The sequence below is a fragment of the Barbus barbus genome (genome assembly GCF_936440315.1).
Source record: "Barbus barbus genome assembly, chromosome: 6".
Taxonomy (NCBI): domain Eukaryota; kingdom Metazoa; phylum Chordata; class Actinopteri; order Cypriniformes; family Cyprinidae; genus Barbus; species Barbus barbus.
The window spans coordinates 24,425,957-24,446,875 of NC_136734.1; the positions used below are offsets into that span (position 1 = coordinate 24,425,957).

General features: G+C 36.8%; 1 protein-coding gene across 7 annotated transcripts in view; it reads right to left on the reverse strand.

Annotated features, from left to right (window-relative positions):
• The window catches only part of LOC306870878 (E3 SUMO-protein ligase PIAS2-like), an 8,838-nt gene extending 1,548 nt beyond the window's left edge, over window positions 1–7,290 (reverse strand). For 2 of the 7 annotated variants that reach the window (XM_079418375.1, XM_079418377.1), the window contains exons 1-14: window positions 7,210–7,290; window positions 6,118–6,202; window positions 5,305–5,773; window positions 3,223–3,310; window positions 3,075–3,125; window positions 2,855–2,945; window positions 2,004–2,138; window positions 1,788–1,893; window positions 1,553–1,626; window positions 1,262–1,422; window positions 1,007–1,140; window positions 732–909; window positions 134–273; window positions 3–40 (exon numbers count right to left, since the gene is read on the reverse strand). In XM_079418375.1, the coding sequence (XP_079274501.1) occupies window positions 3–40; window positions 134–273; window positions 732–909; window positions 1,007–1,140; window positions 1,262–1,422; window positions 1,553–1,626; window positions 1,788–1,893; window positions 2,004–2,138; window positions 2,855–2,945; window positions 3,075–3,125; window positions 3,223–3,310; window positions 5,305–5,770 (1,662 nt within the window). In that variant the 5' untranslated portion in view covers window positions 5,771–5,773; window positions 6,118–6,202; window positions 7,210–7,290. Of the gene's footprint in view, window positions 1–2; window positions 41–133; window positions 274–731; window positions 910–1,006; window positions 1,141–1,261; window positions 1,423–1,552; window positions 1,627–1,787; window positions 1,894–2,003; window positions 2,139–2,854; window positions 2,946–3,074; window positions 3,126–3,222; window positions 3,311–5,304; window positions 5,774–6,117; window positions 6,203–6,878 lie in introns of all 7 variants that reach the window. The other 5 variants (XM_079418372.1, XM_079418373.1, XM_079418374.1 and 2 more) reach the window with 4 other exon arrangements.
• Window positions 7,291–20,919: the final 13,629 nt, after the last annotated feature.

A 20,919-nucleotide genomic window follows, 5' to 3' on the forward strand; every position in this document is an offset into this window, starting at 1 on the left:
ACCTGTGGATCCCCTTGAATCAGAGAAAATAAATCAAGACCTTTGGGAAAGACACAAACATTAGTCTTTATGTTAAATCTTTATCATGAAGGAAAACATACTTGATGGTATAGCAGGCTAGACAAGTACATACTTTGCATATCTGTGGGAATAGTGGATAAGGTGGAATGGTGGAATGGAACGGAGTAGTCCGCTATCGAGGAGGTCAGGTATGATGTGTCTAGCGCCTGGACATTTGGCACCCGAACTGTTGATGGCTGATAAGTCAGGACCCTACAAGAGGAAATAGGAAAATATGAAAACCAATGAACAGGTTCCAAAGCGGTCAACGTTTTGAAGATAAATAATTCTTGATCATTTTATCCAATGTATCTATAATAGCAATTCTAATGCTTACTGGGTGCCAACATCTTTTCACATTTAAATTTCCATGCCTTTTCCCATTTGTTAATGATTTAAAAATAAATAATAGATCATTAATTCAAGCAAATAAAACATTTTGCAACAGCGTTTTATTAATTTTCTTAAAAGCTTTTATGAATTTGGACTTTTTCCAAGTCTGGATATTACATTTTTAGTATTTCCTAATATTTCAGGGTTTCCCATCACCATGGATAGTTTGATTATTGTACAGTTTAGGGTTCATTCAAAATATGATCACTAAAGGGCAAGCCATAAAGAAACGGTACACAGAATGTCTGGTCTGATTTCTATAGAATTAATAAACAAACCCTGCATTGTGCATTTCCTCAGCCTTTGACATGTAGACACAGCGCTTTTTCAGAGGAGGATCATCGTCCTCTTCATCATCAGATGAGCTCTCTAGCGTGAGGTCGATTACGTCTCCTTTTTTCGTGCTGCTGGTTTCTGAGGGTGGCACCACTGCACTTTGCCGCACTGGGACAGCGCCTGAGAGGTCATGAATCACTTTAAAACTGCATCAAATCCTATACACAATCAGTTAGAACCTAGTGCTCACACACTTTCCAAGGACAATGAACCTTACAATCAATTTTTTGGATACATGGAGATGACACTTTCAACGTCTCCTTCTTTGGTCTCATTGGACACCATGTCCCATCCTCTTGAAACTTGATTTCATCAACATCTGTGCAGTCGTTGAGTATTTCCATGAAGAGCCTGACAAGTAGAGAGTGCCTAGTTTACTCAATGCAAATGAATCTCTCAATAAATGCAAAACAATTTACTGTGGTTAATGTTTCTCACCACATCAGTTCCACATCAGTGAAAATAATCTCACCCATCAATAATCAGACTCTCATAAGTGGCTTTTTTGTCACAGACAGGACAGATCCAGGTGGGCTTCTTCTCATTCATTTGCAGGTATAGAGCAGCATCAAAGCACTGCAGGTGAGAACAGGTGACAGCTCGGCAGGGCACCGTAAGACGCATCTTGCCAAGCTATATGAAAAGAGGATTTGGGGGGGTAATATTTAATGATGTAATATTTTTTTCCATATTACATCAGCACACTAAACAAAAACTAAAAACTGTTATTTAAACAGACATTCATGAGTCAGCTGTATCTTACTGGGCACATGAGTGAGACTCGTAAACTAGTTGTGGCGATTTCACTGTCAGGGTCTGCGGTGAGTTTTTCTTTAACTGTTACAATAGTGAAGAGAGGGTGGATTTAGTAAACGACAACAAATAGAACAAGACCAGAGAACTGTCGAGACTGATTAATCATATTTATATTTACTATTAAGATTTCATGGGTATCTTTTTTTCCTCCTTTATCATCAAAGAGGGAAGTGTTGCCTTACTTAAAGCCCTGGAATGGTCAGGGTTTCTGATCCCCTTCATTTTTAATCTTTGTAGCAACAGTGGAGAGGTCAGCTGCCGCACCAAGTAAACTGACATGGAGTATGTCTGAAGAAAACAAGAAGGAAGTACATACAAATGCTTAGTATATAGAAAAGGCTGAAGCAGTGTTGAAATCTGAATAGATGAAGTAACAGGTATACAGGGACTTCACATACCTTTCCTATTTCAGGTGCCCACGTGACTACTATCTGATTGGGTACAGCGGATGACAACCTGACCAACGACGTGATGTTCAGTGGTCTGCCGGGTCTTTTTTGCTCCACACCATTCTTAGGAGGCGGTGCATAGCCCTGTGTGATAAACCATATGAGATCAGCAATTATATACATACAGCAACTATATGAAGGTTTTGGGACAGTTTTTTGTTTAAAGAAACATTTATTTAGCATTAAACTGATCAAAAGTGACTAATGACTTTTACGTTGTTACAATTTTTTTTTTTTCCAATAAATGTAGTCATTCTAAGTCATAATATCTCAGAAAAAATGGTTTTAGTATGATAGCAATTTTCATCCCTTTAAAAACATGAGCAACTGCCATTAAATCTTTGTTTGAACAAACGTACAGATTATTACAAATATTACTGTCATCTGTCAAGTCATCTGCAATAAGCAATGCTCCTGTTCAACTAACAAATTATGCAATACATCAGTAATCTCTATGTTTTGGGGCAAGGATTGAGAACATTTTAATCAATGATTTATGTAATCAGCTTATTAAAGGATTTAGTCTGCATCAATTTGTAAATATTGACCATGTAATTATCCAGTATTGTTTTGAGATCATGTTAATTAGAAACAGGTCAGCATTTAAAATAAGATCTCTATGCTCTGTTGAACAAAAGAACATCCTGCATGAACTTCCCACAAGAAACTGACCAGAGTATGGCTCTAAATAAGACTAATTACATAGGACTTTGTTCTAACAACTTATATATATAAGAACTATTATAAGAAAAACATTAAATGTGGGCTTAATGAAGGTTAATTACAACAGAACTACATACAGGGAGGGGAAAGAGCTTCCCATTGACTTTGATGCAGAGGCTGTTTGGATAATTGTCCTCTTGTGGACAGTTGGTCTCTGCTAAACAAAACCTAGAATAAAAACAAAACAAATTTAAGAGTCTAAAATTGGGAATATGGTGACAACATCTCTGTACACACAGCTGAGACAGATACACAAATGACAGTATTGGCAAAGCAACACACTGAGTTGGCTCTTACCGCAGTTGAATTTGAACCATGTAGTCCCTTCTTCCACCTGGAAGAAAGTCCCTATGCAAAAGTGTAACAAAAACAAAGAACCAAATCAGACAAGGAGAATGATACAAGTTACATTATCCAAGTCACATTTAAGTCATTTAGTTCTTACCGTGAAATGCAAACTTCTCTCACTTGTTGTGGAGTCAAAGCAAATATGAAGTACTTTTCATGATGAAACCTCTGACCGGCATGGGTCCCTTTAAAACACAAATCAGTCAAAGGTGGTGTATAGTTTTAAAATGAAGACACAGGCAAACAGGAAATCACATACAACTCAGTTGTTGGGCTAGCAACTAGTTCACATTAGGGCTGCAACAACTAATCGATAAAATCGATTATTATCGATTATGAAAATCATCGACAACGATTCTCATTATCGATTAATCGGGTCTGCCCACAGTGCACGTCCAACTTCAGCTGGTTAGTCAAATTACGGCACTGAATTTCTATGGACAAAATGCATCTAAAAATAGTGGAGGAAACAGAATGAGATTCTGCCGGAGAAGCACGTGATCCAAGCTGCCCAAAACATGATAATTCTTTATTTTAAGCTTTAAGTTAATGCATAAGAGTAATGGCTTGCCCTGTCAGGCGCTTTGACAGATGCGTGTGCGTCCTCAGCGCAAAAACGGTCAATTTACGGTCATATCCTTATCTATAAATGCCACAAATTCACGCGAGCATTTCCATTTTTGCATAAAGGTCCGTCCTGACAGTCTGTGTTAAGTTTAAAATACCGAATGAGCGCCGGCGCGGCGGGCGCGCGCACGCGCGTCAGACGGACAGAACACAGTAGAGAGGGAGACAATTAATAGGCTTTTCAGCGCAAACATATCCATTGTGATGAATTATCTGTTGTTGAAAGTTAATTTAAGGTTTAAAAGTCAACATGCAGTGCGAATATTTTATGAGAGTAGGAACTTTAAAGGGATAACAGCGTGTAATTGTCTGTCTGAATATAAACATGAGACGCTCCATAACGGCCTTTTACAGGATAAAGAAATGACGAGGTGACTGTGATCAAAGTAGTTCCTGCAGAACATTACTCTTACCTGTTGGTTAACACTGAGTTTGTGTTTTTATTCGTCTTTATTATTATCTTTATTGTTTTAATTTTAATAGAGGTTTAAACTATATTCAATTTTTACAATGCTTAACAAATTTATGTAAGTTTTTTAACAATGTGTTTATGTAAGGTTTGTGCCACTGCTGCTCTAAAGTAACAGTATTGGTGATAACCAAAATCACTTTTCGGCTTTCTGTACTGGTTAGTACTCCAATATGTGTAAGCTCTTTAGTAACAGTAGTAGGCTATTTTTAATGCTATAATATCATTATTGCTGTTATCTATGAAAGAAAACCAGAGCACTTATTTTTTTTTGTATTTTTTATTTGAGTATTTTTTTTCCGCGATACCCAATTGCAGTCAAAAAGTACATAAACAATACCAGCAAGAATGCAAGCTGTTATGAGGCCATTTTTTATTATTATGTCCAATAAATGACAATAACATTTTTAAATTTAAACAAATTTGACAAATTTCTAAAATATGTTTTCTCTTTATTATGATAAGTGGTCTAATAAATTAAGCACTGTATGTTTTCATAGCATTCAGTTGTCACGTTTGTCTGAAGGACATTGGGCAGAATGTGGAATAGTGTTTTTTTTTGTCAATATTTTTTAATCCGATTAATCGAAAGAATAATCGGCCAACTAATCGATTATCAAAATAATCGTTAGTTGCAGCCCTAGTTCACATACACTATCGTTCAAAAGTTTGGAATTGATTTTTAAAAAATGTTTTTGAAATAAGTCTCTCAAGCTTACAAAAAATGAAAAGTGAAATATTACAACTTAAAATAACTTTTTTTGTTCTGTTTTTGAACCGTTTTCTATTATAATATATTTTAACATTTTCAGCAGCCATGACTCTAGTCTTCAATGTCACGTGATCCTTTGGAAATTATTCTGATATGCTGATTTGGTGCTCAAGAAAGATTTCTTATTATTCTCAATGTTGAAAAGAGCTGAAATCGTAAACTTTCATAACATTTTACTCAGACTTTTGATCACTTAATGCAGACTTGCTGAATAAAAATATTAATTTCTTTAAAAAAAAATTATAAAATAAAATATTTTTTTTTCTATTTTACCAAGCATTGAATAATCCAAATATATCTTATAAAATTACCTAAACTTGACGGTTTGATCAAGACATCCAGCACATCGTAAAATGGTAGGGACTTCATCTGCACATCCGGGTGGACGGGAGCCATAAGTGGCGTGGCCTGCTGCATATTCATCATGGGATTTGACTCATGAAACACAGGTGAATCGCAGCTCACCAGGTGCTGCTGCAGGAGGTCTGAATGGCCGGTTTGCAGAGGAAGATCTGAGCTCACAACCGTGGCACCGCTGTCTATTTGAAAGTAGGATTTAATGCTTGACTTCAGAGCCACCAAATCCTGAAGACCATCAAATGTCCGTGGGTATCTCCGACGATACAGTTCCTTTATTTTGATCTGCACAGCAGGACTACAACCACTCCTGAGTAAATGCAAAGCCCTCAGCAAAAGTTCATGCTTTCGACCGCTCTTATTCCTTCCAGCAAAACCTAACAGTACCTGGAGCTCTGAGACACGGAAACTTGATACCATATTCTGAAATACAAAACAAAACAAATCCAGACAAGCAATAAACACTTTGAGATACCAAACATGAAAAGCTAATTTTTCAACACAAGTTAGTAAGAGAAACCACCCTCTATGCCATGCTGACAAGTTTTACATTTATTATAAGAATTCCCAAAAACATCTAAATCTGTGCATTAATAATCAACATGGCATAAACTGGTGGAATATAGTTACAACAGATTTTTAAATAACCAAAAGGTGTCACTTGAAAGCAGCTTAATTAATCAATAATTATGTGTGAAGTGAGGTGACAACCCACCCAAATACACCCATTCCAGAAACCCCAGAGAAATAAGAAAATCTCAACTGACCCTTCATTACATGGTCCATGCTTGATTGTTCTTACGTGTTAATCCTTTTTTCTTTAAAAATCCTTAACAACTGACCGAAATGCATCTAAAATGTTGAGAATAATTCCAAGACCAATTAGATGAACATCAAGAGAATGACAAAGGACAAAACACAGATGTTCACTTTGATCTAGAGAGAAATTAACTGAACTGCTGGAAGAAAAAAGCTTAGTTTACAGTTAAGCAGGATGTTTCTGAACAGTTTACAAGACAACACGAATCAATCATACGACGGTAAGAGTAATAGCACACAAAAACAGGTGTCTAACTTTCCTGTGTCCAACACACAGGCTATTTGTTATTGATTGTATTGCTGCTGGCGCTGAACTGCAATGCATTCAATTCAACTTTAGAAAGATGATCTATGCACTAAGTTAGTCGAAGCTGTTATTTTGAGACAAATGTGAGGGAGAAAACGCTCACTGTGACAGGGAACAAGTTCGTCGTGTTTGCTGGCGACCCACTTGCTGGCTTGTAAACAACATTTTTAAGGTGTCCCCCTTTAATGTTTACTTGCCATTTTAGTATTAAATGTTGACTTATATTTACACTCACGGACACACTGGTCTATATATCGTTTACCCTAGCAAACACAAGTCATAAATCAAACTACATCTGAGGGTACATGTAGACATTGTCAATTGCTGTCGGACGCTAGCTAACAAAAGACCAGCCAAAACAATTCGAGCAGTGAAGAAATTGAAACGTAAAAAACTTTTTACCTGCAGCGAGCAGTCGTCAGTTCAGTTAGGCATAATAATACAGCGTTTTCATGCAGTAAAAGATGGTAATAAAAGCAGTGACATTTTGAAGCTGGTCTTCAATGTTTGTGTAGCAGATCGTGAGCTAAAAGAGTAGCTGGTTGGTGGCTAACAGGCTAAACACAATCCGTCTAACGGAGTGATGGGACGTTTCAGTATCGGCCATTAAAAAACTAACCCATGGGTAGCAAACCGACAGATAAAATGGAGTAATAAACTGTAACTGCAAAATGTTTTTTTAAAATGTGAAAAACGCAAAGAAGTAGCCAGCTATCATTGCACTTTCGCCTACCCGTAACTCCTCAATATCCGCCATTTTCTGGCTGCTCTCATCCTGGCCAGTCCAGAGATGTCGAGTCACGTGACACAGACTGGGTTAAAGGGGGTCATATTATACTTTTTTGAATTTTTGGCCCCGAGGTCCACTTATAATGTTAATAAGGTTTTTTCTTCGTCAAAATAGCCATATTTAGTTTTCTACCACCATTTCCCACGCTTTCATTGACCCATGGAATTAAACATTTATGTGGTCTACTGTGCCTTTAAGAAGTTCTACTGTAAAGTTCATATACTAGAATTCCAGTGATTTCAGTGTGGTCTTCACTTCTCAACAAAGTACTTTTGCATCAAGGTAAACAAAATTAAGTGCAAGGGCAGTTGGGGCCCACTTGAGGCCTCAGACAATTAGGATAAATAGGATATACAGAGGAGAAAAAAAATCATTTGATCCCCTGCTTGTATGTTTGCCCACTGACAAAGAAATGGTTTATTTGAACATTGAGAGACAGAATAACAACAACAACAAAAAATCCATAAAATGCATTTCAAAAAAGTTATAAATTGATTTGCATTTTAATGAGTCAAATAAGTATTTGATCCCCTATCAATCAGCAAGATTTCCGGCTCCCAGGTGTCTTTTATACATATAAGGAGCTGAGATTAGGAGCACTCTCTTAAAGGGAGTGCTCCTGATCTAAGCTTGTTACCTGTATAAAAGACAACCTGTCCACAGAAGCAGTCAATCGATCAGATTCCAAACTCTCCATCATGGCCAAAGCCAAACAGCTGTCCAAGGATGTCAGGGACAAGATTGTATACACAAGGCCGGTATAGGCTATAAGACCATCGCCAAGCAGCTTGGTGAGAAGGTGACAACAGTTGGTGTAATTATTCGCAAATGGAAGAAACACAAAATAACTGTCAATCTTTCTCGGACTGGGGCTCCATGCAAGATCTCACCTCGTGGAGTTTCAGTGATCATGAGAACGGTGAGGAATCAGCCCAGAACTACACGGGAGGATCTTGTCAATGATCTCAAGGCAGCTGGGACCATAGTCACCAAGAAAACAATTGGTAACACACTACGCCGTGAAGGACTGAAATCCTGCAAGGTCCCCCTGCTCAAGAAAGCACATGTACAGGCCTGTCTGAAGTTTGCCAATGATTCAGAGGAGAACTGGGTGAAAGTGTTGTGGTAAGATGAGACCAAAATACATCTCTTTGGCATCAACTCAACTCGCCGTGTTTAGAGGAGAAGGAATGTTGCCTATGACCCCAAGAACACCATCCCCACCGTCAAACTTGGAGGTGGAAACATTTTGGCTGTGTTTTTCTGCTAAGGGGACAGGACAACTGCACCGCATCAAAAGGACGATGTACCATCAGGGCCAGAACAAAAAAAAAAAAAAAAGAAGAGCTATTTATGTGTAATATCATTCACAAAAAATGATGAGCAAAGAAATTTGGTTTTACAGACAGGTCTGTCTCACAAGGCCAGATTAGAAGTGTTTTCTAACCATCTTCATTGCTATTCTTCATCACAGTCTTGATACAAAGAAGAGTGTCTGAAAAGAAATGAGAACCCAAATGTTCTGCACATTTTTCTAGATAAAGTTTGGTTTATTTACTTGCAGATGCCAGTGTTACAAATACTGGACATCTTTACATACAAGGATTACTAGGATTAAAAATACTAGGATTAAAAAAGAATTAAAAGAAAGCAAGTGATTATAATAATTATTGTAAGGTTCCGATCAGATATTATTACAAGAATTTCAGATCCTGAAAGAACTATTGAACATGAAATACAAATTTTTTGAAATACAGTTGCACCCTTTTGTCCAGCAGGTGGAGCTCAGGGCAAATATATGGTAACCAGGTTTTGATTATCGTAGAGGTTTTCTCGTTCTTTGTTCCTCATCAGTGCTGTGTTTTCCTCGCTAAACTTTGGATTCTGGTAGTAGAGCTGGTCCTGGATCAGCATAAGAAAGTACCTTATTCCTGGAGTAAGCTATAAACTGGTGAGTATAGTCTACAAAAAGAAGTTAGTGAAATTTATGAGATCTGCCATGTTTGCATTTAAATGTTTAAATGTTATGTTTGCATTTGTTTCAGAATTGTTGTATTCCATTGTTTATGCTTAAATCACTGCACATTTCTTTTGGGCCATGTTCCATATTCCATGTATATATTTATATTAACAAGAAGCCTTTTGAATATCTAAATGTAGGCCTACTTTCTCAAAAAAATCGGACAATTTGCTGACAGAAAGATATTAGAAATAATATATAATATGTATAAATGAAGAGTTTATTTGCAAAAACATAACTCCGTTTTTTTTTTCTTCAAAAATCACGTTTTTATTGTGTTAGTTAGCTGGGTTTTTAGTTATTTTTTAACCCAGTCAAAATAACCCAACTGCAGTTTGATTGACATTAATTGGAATGCACAATGAAAAAACATGATTTATCAGTGATTTATCAGATTTATCATGAGTTATAGTTTTTGCAAATTAACTCTTTATATATATAATATATATTATTATATAGCCTTCTTTGATTATATTTACCAAGGGTGCCGATATTTTTTGCCATGACTGTATATATATATATACAGTCATGGCAAAAAATATATAAAAAACATCAGATTAATATACACATATAAAAATCAGATTAATAGACACATATAAAAAGTGCCTGCTAAATGACTAAATGTAAATAGGCCTATATATTAAATTGCCTGAAATGGGTTAACTTATAAAAAAAAAAAAAAAAAAGGTCAAACCATTTGCAAATAATTTTACAGTCTTGTTTATATTCGTGTGGTGTCCTCACAGTTTCAACTTTCAAACCTTTACTAATTGCATACCTGTGGGCTAACCTCAGTATCATTGCTCAAGAGATTAATCTTACACATTTACATGTCTTTTCCCTATGGTTAGTTCAACTGCCACATCAGTGAAAACTACGTCTGGCCAGGTTCCCAGAACTAGTTTGTAGAAGTGCATGTATTTAGGTAACGAAAACGTGTTGATTAGTACAGTTTGACCCATAAATAGACATAATTGATGACAGATATGTACTCTAAAAAAAGTTTTTCCCTGTAATGACATAATGTAAATCAAAAAATGAATGTAACATAAATATGTTATAAATAAGACCAGATACCACACATGTACACAATATCACATGATAACAGCTAATGCGAATGTGAATTTTCAACCTCAAATAATCCTCAGCGTCACATTTGATCGTTTCATGACACATTGGCATGAACAACCTTTTTTTTTTAAGTAATCCTTAACTCATGATTTATGGATACTTTTGACTGCTTTGTGCTGTTTGACAAATACAAGGTTAGCCTATATATTTGTGACTGAAGAGGTTGAAGTGTGTTGAAGTGCATGACCTAGGTAAAGCGCCCATGGCATCTAATTACCCAGCCTTTCCCACTTGAGTAACCTGCCATAAGAAAACACTCACACATACAGACACATAAAGACCTGCCATAAGAAAAACACAACTACAGGCGCACAAACACCTTAGCCTTTATTAACCTTAGCTCATGTTATTGGCAGTACCAGACAGAGACAAGACCCCAATTACTGTTGAAATCAAAGTTGCTACCGCTAAAGCTGCGGTAGAAGCGTGTGGAGGTTCAGAGTGCTGGAGTGGCTTGTTAGTCCTCTTAGTGCTCGTCCATTGGGACTCCGTTTCAAATACCTGTCTCTCAGAGCATTGTTATTCAAACGGAAAATCGAACAGTCCAATGTTGCTCTGGTCATTCTGTCAAGTACACACCATGCTGTGGGCAATGGTTAACGGTAAATTGTAATTTAGAGTCAAGTTCAGACATAACACCATTTGTAAGTTTGCCTCATGGTCTTGGATAGTGTTGCATCATCACATGTTAATTACAAAATCCTAAATTGACTTTATCCAGTTGTCCACTGATCATACAGACTCACAGGACACTATTAAATTAATGTTGAGATGAAAAGAAAACATAAATGACTGTGTTACTACAAATCTTATTTAGCTCTGCTTTTAATCTGTGTATAATAACTAATCCTAACCTTCTCTTAAAAATGAATGTATGCATTAATCTGATGTTTCCAAATTTAAAAAGCACATTTATTAATACTTAAAGAAAGGTAGACAGGGAGGAAAAAGACGCTGCATGGCCTGAAAGAACATAGCTTCATGATAAAGACAAGATGAGACATAGTTTCTGACCGTTTTTGACTGATTTTGTAATATTGCTTTAGGAATTAATACTTGAATACGATAGATAAGAGTCTCATGTTCAACAAGAGATGCATCAATGATTTTCTTTTTACCTATTAGACATTTGTTTATCCTAACAGTTAAGCTTAAACAAAACCAAAACAAACTTTAAACAAAACAAACATGGTTCAAGGATTATAATCTTCCAAAACAATGGCAGGTTATTTCAACCGTCCAAACGCTAATGGTTTGAGGTGTGCTTAATTTGATAATATGATATGAGTGGGAGCATAGTGCTTTTAGCCACGATTCACAACACAGCAGGGCATGTGGCTTTTATGAATGTTACATATTAAAAATAATAAAGATATACTTTTCTATAAAACATTATTATTATTATAGAAATAACAAAATGTTATTAATGAGAGAGTGCAAAAATATAGCTATATCTTCCAGACCATGTGTATTTTACCCAAACAAGAAAAAACTGTTCATGTTAAATAGTCAAACTGACTAAAAACAAACAAAAACCTTATTTATTTATTATCTATCCACTCTGATAAGACATACACTGTCTGGCTCCTCGAACTACATCATCCATGCAGAGGAGCAGAGTCAAAGCACAAACGAAAAACAAACCTCAATACGCTTGCAGTTTTATGTTTTAACCACTAGAGTGAAACTAAAAGTTGTCGGTCTTATGCTGCATTCACATCATGTCGTAATTTCTAGATGACAACGCATGACGTTCTACTTGAAGGTTCACACCCTTGGACTATAACAAGAGCCGATCCTCCTTATATGCAAAGTACGCACGCTGCATTGGGCCCCCGAAACACCAGGGTTTATTATTTAATTTTAGTTTAATTTTTTAATTTGGCCAGCGGTTATGAAAACATGAATGTTCATTTCTTTTAATGCGGTGCGCGGTCGCCCTTTCTACGTAAAAATCAGGCAAATCATGTACCGTGAATGGCATACAGTCTCTTGCTCGGGGGGTTTGTGCGTCACAGTCACAGTTTTGCATAGGGCCCCCAAAAGTCTAGGATCGGCACTGACTATAACAGCAGCAATGCCTAAACATAGCGGCTAATGAATCTGAGGTGGTGGTACAAGGCAGAAAACTCTCAGTTTCACAAGTTGTAATAACAAGTACTACGAGGACGTGAACAATTTTTATAAGTTGGTATCTCATAATTAATAGGTAATTACGATATGGCATGAACCCAGTCTTATATTTCAACAAATGGCGCCATCTTGTGTCCTAGTTGTCAGGAGTCCGGGGGTTGAAGCGATATCCCCCACCTTCCGTAAACATGATTTAGACCAAGCTGGGAGTTTTGACCCCCTGCAAATTTGATGCGATTTTGATGTGAATAGCCATTTCCCTCGGAACGTGATTGGACTGGTTTTGGTCGTTATTTGGCTAGTTTTGAGCACCAGTTGACCCTTTGCAAAAACCCACCCTCTAGTTACTGTTTTCGAGACAAGGCATGCCGCTCTCATACTACACATCATGTTCTCAGGCAGTAAAAAATACATTGTTGACATATACAAGATGACAACACACGGACAGACAAGACAGAGCAGGTTACTTCTGGTATAACAAGGTCTTAGCTTTCAAATTTTGTAATTTTTTAAAGAAATTCAATACCGTTTTGTGGCTGTTTAATGTGTCGTGAGTCAGATCACTGTAGCAAGTTCAAGCAGCATGTGAACCAATCTTTTCATATTTACTTAAAGCATGAAATAAACATGAATGAACATCATTTTATTTCAACTGCTGAAAGACATCAATACATATTTTTCAAGTTTAAAGGGTTAGTTCACCCAAAAATGAAAATTCTGTCATTAATTACTCACCCTCATGTCGTTCCAAACCCGTAAGACCTCTGTTCATCTTTGGAACACAAATTAAGATATTTTTGATGACATCCGAGAGCTCTCTGACCCTCCCATAGACAGCAAGGGTACTACCACGATCAAGGTACAGAAACGTTGTGAGGACATCATTAAAACGGTCTATGTGACATTAGTTTTCCAACCGTAATTTTATGAAGCTAAGAGAATCATTTTTTGTGCGAAAAGAAAACTAACATAACAACTTTATTCAACAATTCTTCTCCTTCATGTCACTCTAGAGCACCCATTTTGAAGAGAATCACGATGCAATTTTTCTGCACGTAAACAACGAATGTGTGTGGAGCTGCTGACATTGAACATGTGCTGCCCTTGTTTACATTTAGAAGAGAGCACACACATGCCTCATGATATTCTCCAAAACGGGAGAACTCTAGGGTGATGTGGAGGAGAGGAATTGTTGAATAAAGTTATTTTATTTTCTTTGTGCACAAAAAATTATTCTCGTAGCTTCATAAAATTACAGCTGAACCACTGATGTCACATGGACCATTTTAACAATGTCTTTACTACATTTTCATTTTTGGGTGAACTATCCCATTAAGTCCACCGAAGTTAATCTACTCTCCTGTCTGATTTGTTTGTTAGGCAACCATTATAATTGGTCGGATTTGGTGTTATAATTGGTCAGATCGCCTGTCAATCAAGCTCTTTGCGAATGGTCAATTGGGCTGGTTTTGTTACGCAGACCTGTTCACCCTGTCAGTTTTTGGGTATGGGAAAAATATCCTCAATGTCCTCAACAGCCGTGAAATAACTGATAATAACTGTGCAGTTGCAGTGTGCATTGTGCCGTCATTGTTGCAAACTTTTGGGAAAAAAAGAGGGAATTGCGACTTTTTATCTTTTTATTCATACCTTTTTATAAACTTTATGACTCAATTACCCTTTTTGTTAAATTTAATTCAGGATAATACTTATTGAGCGAAAAGATATAATCTTAGTCCTTGACAAATTGTTAGGCTACTATGCAGCAAAAGTAACGATCTGCTATTGGAGCTGAGCCATGAGTGAGATGCTGTGTTGTTGACCAGTCAGGACTCAGGACCAGAACTATCCGTTTAATGGTGAATATAAACTGTTTTAATAAATGTTAAGTGATATTATGCATTGACGTCAGCTGCTGGAAACCCAAACGGACTGACAATAAAACCACCATTAAAATGGCTTTTTTGTAATGTAGTAATGGGGTAGTAATGGGGCAGTAATGTTGCACAAAACTCCATTTGTAAGGCAAAACAGAAAAATAAGCAAAGACTAGCGTGGGCCAGCTGTGTTTGTTGGGATGTCAGCATGTTAGTGGCAGCACATACATCATTGTGTTTCATAGCTTGACTCTGCTTTGTGTGTTTTGGTGAATTTGCATTCTAAATGTTTCATATTATCTTCACAAAGGCAGGTGCAGTGCTGGCGTAGTTCGAACACCTAGTCTCACAGCAAGCAGACGGACAAAAAAAGACGTTGCCTGTTAGCCTATTCAGTGATTTATTTCTGTTGATTTGGCACTCAGAAACAGCATGATAGTCATTGGCTCCTGACGTGATGCGTGACAATCCCGATGACGCAAAATGGAAAGCAGAGCCATGCATATTCACATTGACTATCAACAGGTTTTTCTCTTTGTTTCAGAATAATGTTTGGTCTACTCTAAACAGCCATTGACTTTCTCAATAAGCCATGAAAAGTCGGTTTTTACATTGCTGAGCTGTGGTAGTGCTCTGATAAATCGACATGCCAACAAAAACTAATATCAACGCTGCCATAATATACAATTTCCGGGAATATTAATTAACTACATGTACTTACTAGCCTATATGGTTAGGGATAGGGTTTGGTTTAGGATTAATTGGATGTAATTATGCTTAATTAATTGTTATTATAATAGTAAGTACATGTCACAAGGACACCTTAAAATAAAGTGTTACCCAATTTCTTTATGTACAGTATCTCACAAAAGTGAGTACACCCCTCACATTTCAGGAACCATTTTAGTATATGTTCTCAAGGGACAATACTATAGAAATGAAACTTGGATATATTTTAGAGTAGTCAAAGTGCAACTTGTTTAGCAGTAAAGATTTACTGTCCTCTGAAAATAACTCAACATACAGCCATTATTGTCAAAAAAAAGCTGGCAACAAAAGTGAGTACACCCTAAGTTATAACAGCTATACGTTGATTAACCATGCAAAGTCACAAGTCCTATTCATCATGTTCATGTTTTTGTCTGCTTGAAAGGACCATACAAAATTTGTGTATCTTGTATTAGAGCAGTTAAAATTTGGTGCTTTGAGTACAATTCTCTCATACTGACCATTGGATGTTCAACATGGCACCTCATGGCAAAGAACTCTCTGATGATTTGAGAATTAGAATTATTGCTCTCCACAAAGATGGCCTAGGCTATAAGAAGCTTGGTAACACCCTGAAACTGAGTTACAGTTCAGTGACCAGGGTCATACAGAGGTCAGGTGCAGAAGTTGGCTTCAAAAAACAGACGAATGAGTGCTGCCAGCACAACTAGAGGTTGCAGAAGCGGAAGGTCAGCCTTTCAGTGCTCAGACCATACAAGTCGTTCCAGAAGGAAGCCTCTTCTGAAGCTGGCTCACAAAAAAGCCAGCAAACAGTAGATGAAGATAACCTGTCCAAGAGCATGAATTACTAGAACCATGTACTGTGGTCTGATGAGACTAAGATAAACTTGTTTGACTCAGATGGTGTCCAACATGTGTGGTGAAGCCCTGGTGAGGAGTACCAAGAAAATTGTGTCTTACATACAGTCAAGCACGTTTATGGTAGCATAATAGTCTAGGCCTGCATGAGTGCTGGTGGAACTGGGGAGCTGCGGTTCATTGAGGGAAACATGCATGGATTCCAACATGTTCTGTGACATTCTGAAGCAGAACATGATGCCCTCTCTTCAGAAACTGGGACAAACTGCAGTTTTCCAACAAAATAAAGACCCCAAACACACCGCCAAGATGACAACTGCCTTGCTGATGAAGCTGAAGGTGATGGAATGGCCAAGTATGTCTCCAGACCTGAACTCTAATGAGCACATGTGAGGGATCCTCAAGCGGAAGGTGGAGAAGCACCATGTGTCTAACATCTAGCAGCTCCGTGAGGAATCCACCATGCCCAGGAGGATTAAGGAAGAATATTGACACTTTGGACACAGTTTTGACATGTTCACTTAGGTTGTACTCATTTTTGTTGCCAGTTATTTGGACAATAATGGCTATATGCTGAGTTATATTTAGAGGACAGTAAATTTGTACTTCTATACAAGCTGCACACTGACTATTCTAAAATATATCAAGTTTAATTTGAGTAGTATTGTCCCTTGAGAAGATATACTAAAATTGTTGCTGAAATGTGAGGGGTGTACTCACTTTTGTGAGATACTGTATGTGTTTAATACAAAATAAATTTAAATACATTTTTATTTGTTAAATTTTTTAAATATGCACAGAATTAATAAACCAAGAAATGCAGAACTATAAAATTGTCATATATCTTTTTATACAATAAGGATGAATACAGCTTGGCCTCAGAAAACATTTGGTGATGTTTGATTAGTAAAATCCACCATAGACCATTATCAGTGGAACTATAGTAATTAATACATGATTGTGTATTGATCACATATCCAGTTTCCATAGCTTTAATCCCTATGGCAACTGTGGCAAAACTTCCATTTCCTTATATTTCTGACGGCTTTTAAAGTACCTTCCTGACCATCATGGACCATGACCTAGTCCTAGATAACTGCCTGAGGAAAATAATCCCATCGCAATGCATTAGTGCTCGATGAACCCCTGCTTAATAGGAGGAATGCACGACCCTCCCCCCACCAACTTTCATTCTTTCATTCTCACCATGTCAACCAACAAATAGATGGACATCCCATTAGTGTTCTTCAATCAGGTTTATCAGTTGAAGAAAAACATCAGAGCATTTCACACTAATAGAAAGAGCAAGTGTAATGGCAATATACACACGTGGTCAGAATTGTTGTTAGACTTGCTAAATACGATCAAAGCAGGCTCTGAAAATAAACCTGCATTATTAATCCTTTTGATCTTTTATTTAAAAAAATCACAAAAATCTAACCTTTCATTCACGTTGGACACAATTATTGGTACCCCTAGAAATTCTTATGAGTAAGATATCTCTTAAGTATATTCCTATTCATATTTACAATTTTGAGATATTATGAACATAAAATTATCAAGCCATGACTTCCTGTTTCACAGAAATATAAATAGGAAGAAAAACAAAGTCCAAATTCCCTTAATTAGATTAGATTAGATTCAACTTTATTGGCATTGCACATGTAAGGTACACGGCAACGAAATGCAGTTAGCATCTAACCAGAAGTGCAATAAGCAGAGGTACAGGATATACAGTGCCTACAATATGTTACATATGTACAGAATATACAGATAAGGCAGTAGTACTATGGACATAATTTACTATTTTTTTAAAATGCTATCAGTATGATATACAGATGGGTGATATGGACATACTATACAGATGGATTGTGCAGTAAATGTATGTACACTATGAGCAAAAACTATGAATATAATTACAAATGGATATGAATACATTAAGATATATAAACACCAGTGCAATGATCATTGAACGTGCATAGAAATAAAAATTTCCAGTACATAGTACTCAGTGTGTAGATGGTTTTAAACCGATTTAATGATGGGGAGGGGTGAAGAGTTTGTAGTGGTGTGTGAGGGGGGTATCATTGGGCAGAGTTTAGTAGGGAAAAAGCTGTTCCTGAGTCTGCTTGTCCTTGTTCGGAGGCTCCTGAAGCGCCTCCCAGAGGGCAGTAAGTTAAACAGTCTATGGTCAGGGTGAGAGGAGTCCTTAAGAATGCCGACTGTAAAGAATGAAAGACTGTAATCATCCATGACAGTGAGAAAACACAAAGAATATATTTCTGATGTGCAGCAAAAGATAATTGAGCTTCACAAATTAGTGAAGTGGCTTTAAGAAAAGAGCTAGAGCAGTGACAATTCCCATTTCCACCATCAGGGCAATAATTAAGAATTTCCAATCAACATAAAATGTTACGAAACTGCCTGGAAGAGGACGTGTGTCTATATCGTCCTAATGCATGGTGAGAAGGAGATTTTGAGTGGCTAAAGACTCTCCAAGGACCACAGCTGGAGAATTGCAGAAAATAGTTGAGTCTCGGGGTCAGAAAACCTTAAAAAAATGGTCTACAGCACCACATGTTGTTCGGGAGTGTTTCAAGAAAAATTCTCCTAGCTCATCCAAAAACAAACTCCAGCATATTCAGTTATCAGACAGGACTGGCACTTCAAATGGGACTGGCTTCTATGGTCAGATGAAACTAAAAAATGAGCTTTTTAGCAGCAAACACTCAAGATGGGTTTGGTGAACACAGGGATAAAAAGTGCCCCATGTGTACAATGAAATATACTGCTGTAATTTTTGATGTTGTGGGCCTATATTTCTGCTGGAGGTCCTGGACATCTTGTTTAGACATATGGCATCATGGATTCTATCAAATACTAACAGATAAAAAAATCAATAAGTGACTGACTCTGTTAGAAATCTTATAATGGGCCATGTTTGGATCTTCCAACCGTACAATAATCCAAACACAAACCTCAAAAACAACACAGCAATGGGTCACTGAGCACAAAACCAAGCTTCTGCTGGCTATTCCAGTCCTCTGACCTGAACCCTGTAGAAAATGAGTGAGGTGAACTGAAGAGGAGAAGCACCAACATGGAGCTGGGAATCTAAAGGATCTGGAGTGATTCTGGATGAAGGAATGGTCTCTGATCTCTTGTCAGGTGTTCTCTAACCTCATCATTATAGGAGAAAATTTAGAACTGTTAAACTGCCAAATGGAGGTTTCAAAAAGTATTGAATACAAGGGTGCCATTAATTGTTTTCAGTTTTTTTCCCCAGCTTTTTTCCTCAACCCCATAATGTATAAATGGGATGTCAGACAGTAATCAGCAAGAAATATTTTCATTCTTAATTGTCTTCCCTATATTTTTCCAAAAATATTAATGTGACGAGGTTGAAGTCTGTAACACATTTGAAGGAATACATTGCCTTCAATTTTAATCTTTGTTTTTGTTTCTCCCTCATATTTTCCCCTTATTTTTGGATCAAAATATCTGCATGGCCAACATTGTCTTTCTGCTGCAAATGTGTGTGCAATTTCTGATGAAGGATGCTTGTCAACGTTTAAGTGGATATATTACATCAAAACTTCTATTTAAAACAAAAATATGAGTTCTTATGATTTTGGTATGTATTTACTGAAACCATAACTTTTTTTTTCATTAAAATGATTAATAAATGAAGTAAATAACTCAACCCTTTCACAAGTTTGCAACCCTGTAACAATGAGAAATACATATATTTGTGACGGGGTTGAGGTTTTTCATTCAAAAATGGCCACTGCTCCTCATGTAGTTTGGAGAGTAGACCATCATGGCAGCAATAAACTAAGTACATTGTATATACTTAGGGATTAAAATAAAATGTTGAAAAATAATAATTTTCCATCTTAATTTTATGTGAGCACATTGAATGGTTAAGCTTGACAGTACCAGAAAATGGAACTAGAAATGTATTATATCATAAACAGATGTGGAAATGTGTTTTATACCTACTTATTATTACTTGTTATTAGTAAAGTTATATTTATGTAGTAATTTCCATACCACCTCGGAGGTGGAAGCGTTTAGTATATTGCACATAATGGATCGTTCTTCTCAGGTTGCTTTTGAAGTGACACTCCCTTTGAGCCTTTGAGTAGCCCAATAAATTTCATTGCTGACTTCATCTTACCACAACCTTAGGCAAACCTGGCAAAAGATATAAGCCATTTGATCCAGGATCAGCAAAAAAGCTGATACCAAATATCGCTTTGCCTGAAGGTTTTTGTCTTTAAGGCACAATACAATTGATATGTAAAAAGAAATGAATACATTCTCAGAAGCCTTGATAAAACTGGTCTGGTGCACAAGGATGACTATCACTTTTATAGGAACTAATTTTTGCAGTGAGTTGTTCATTTATTGAGGCCATATTAACAACATATCTCCTTACATAAGCATAGGCTCTACAGATGGATGGGAGAGATCCATGATCCTTCAAGGTCCACTTGCAGTTGTCAGGCCATCTCGTTTGAATGGAGGAGGACTTCAGTGTGACGAAGGTGGAAAATTAAAAATAAACTACTTTTAATAAAGAAAAATACAAAAACGCACAAGAAAACTGAACAAACCCAGAAAAAAGCAAAGAGCAGAACCGAAAACACCAGTTAAAAACCAAAAAAACAAGGGCTAGCTCAATACATAAATCAACAAAGAAAAAGGCTAAAACTAAAGAGAGGTAATGAAACTAAGGAACCAAGACATTAACATAAAGTCCAAAACAGGACATGTATGTGATATTCAGAAACAAATCTTTCTAATGTTTTGAAATCATCGGTGGATGTTTTACATGATCTAAATTGGTCTATATAGAAGTTATTTGTATTTAGCATTACCAGTTCATTCATGCAGATAAAA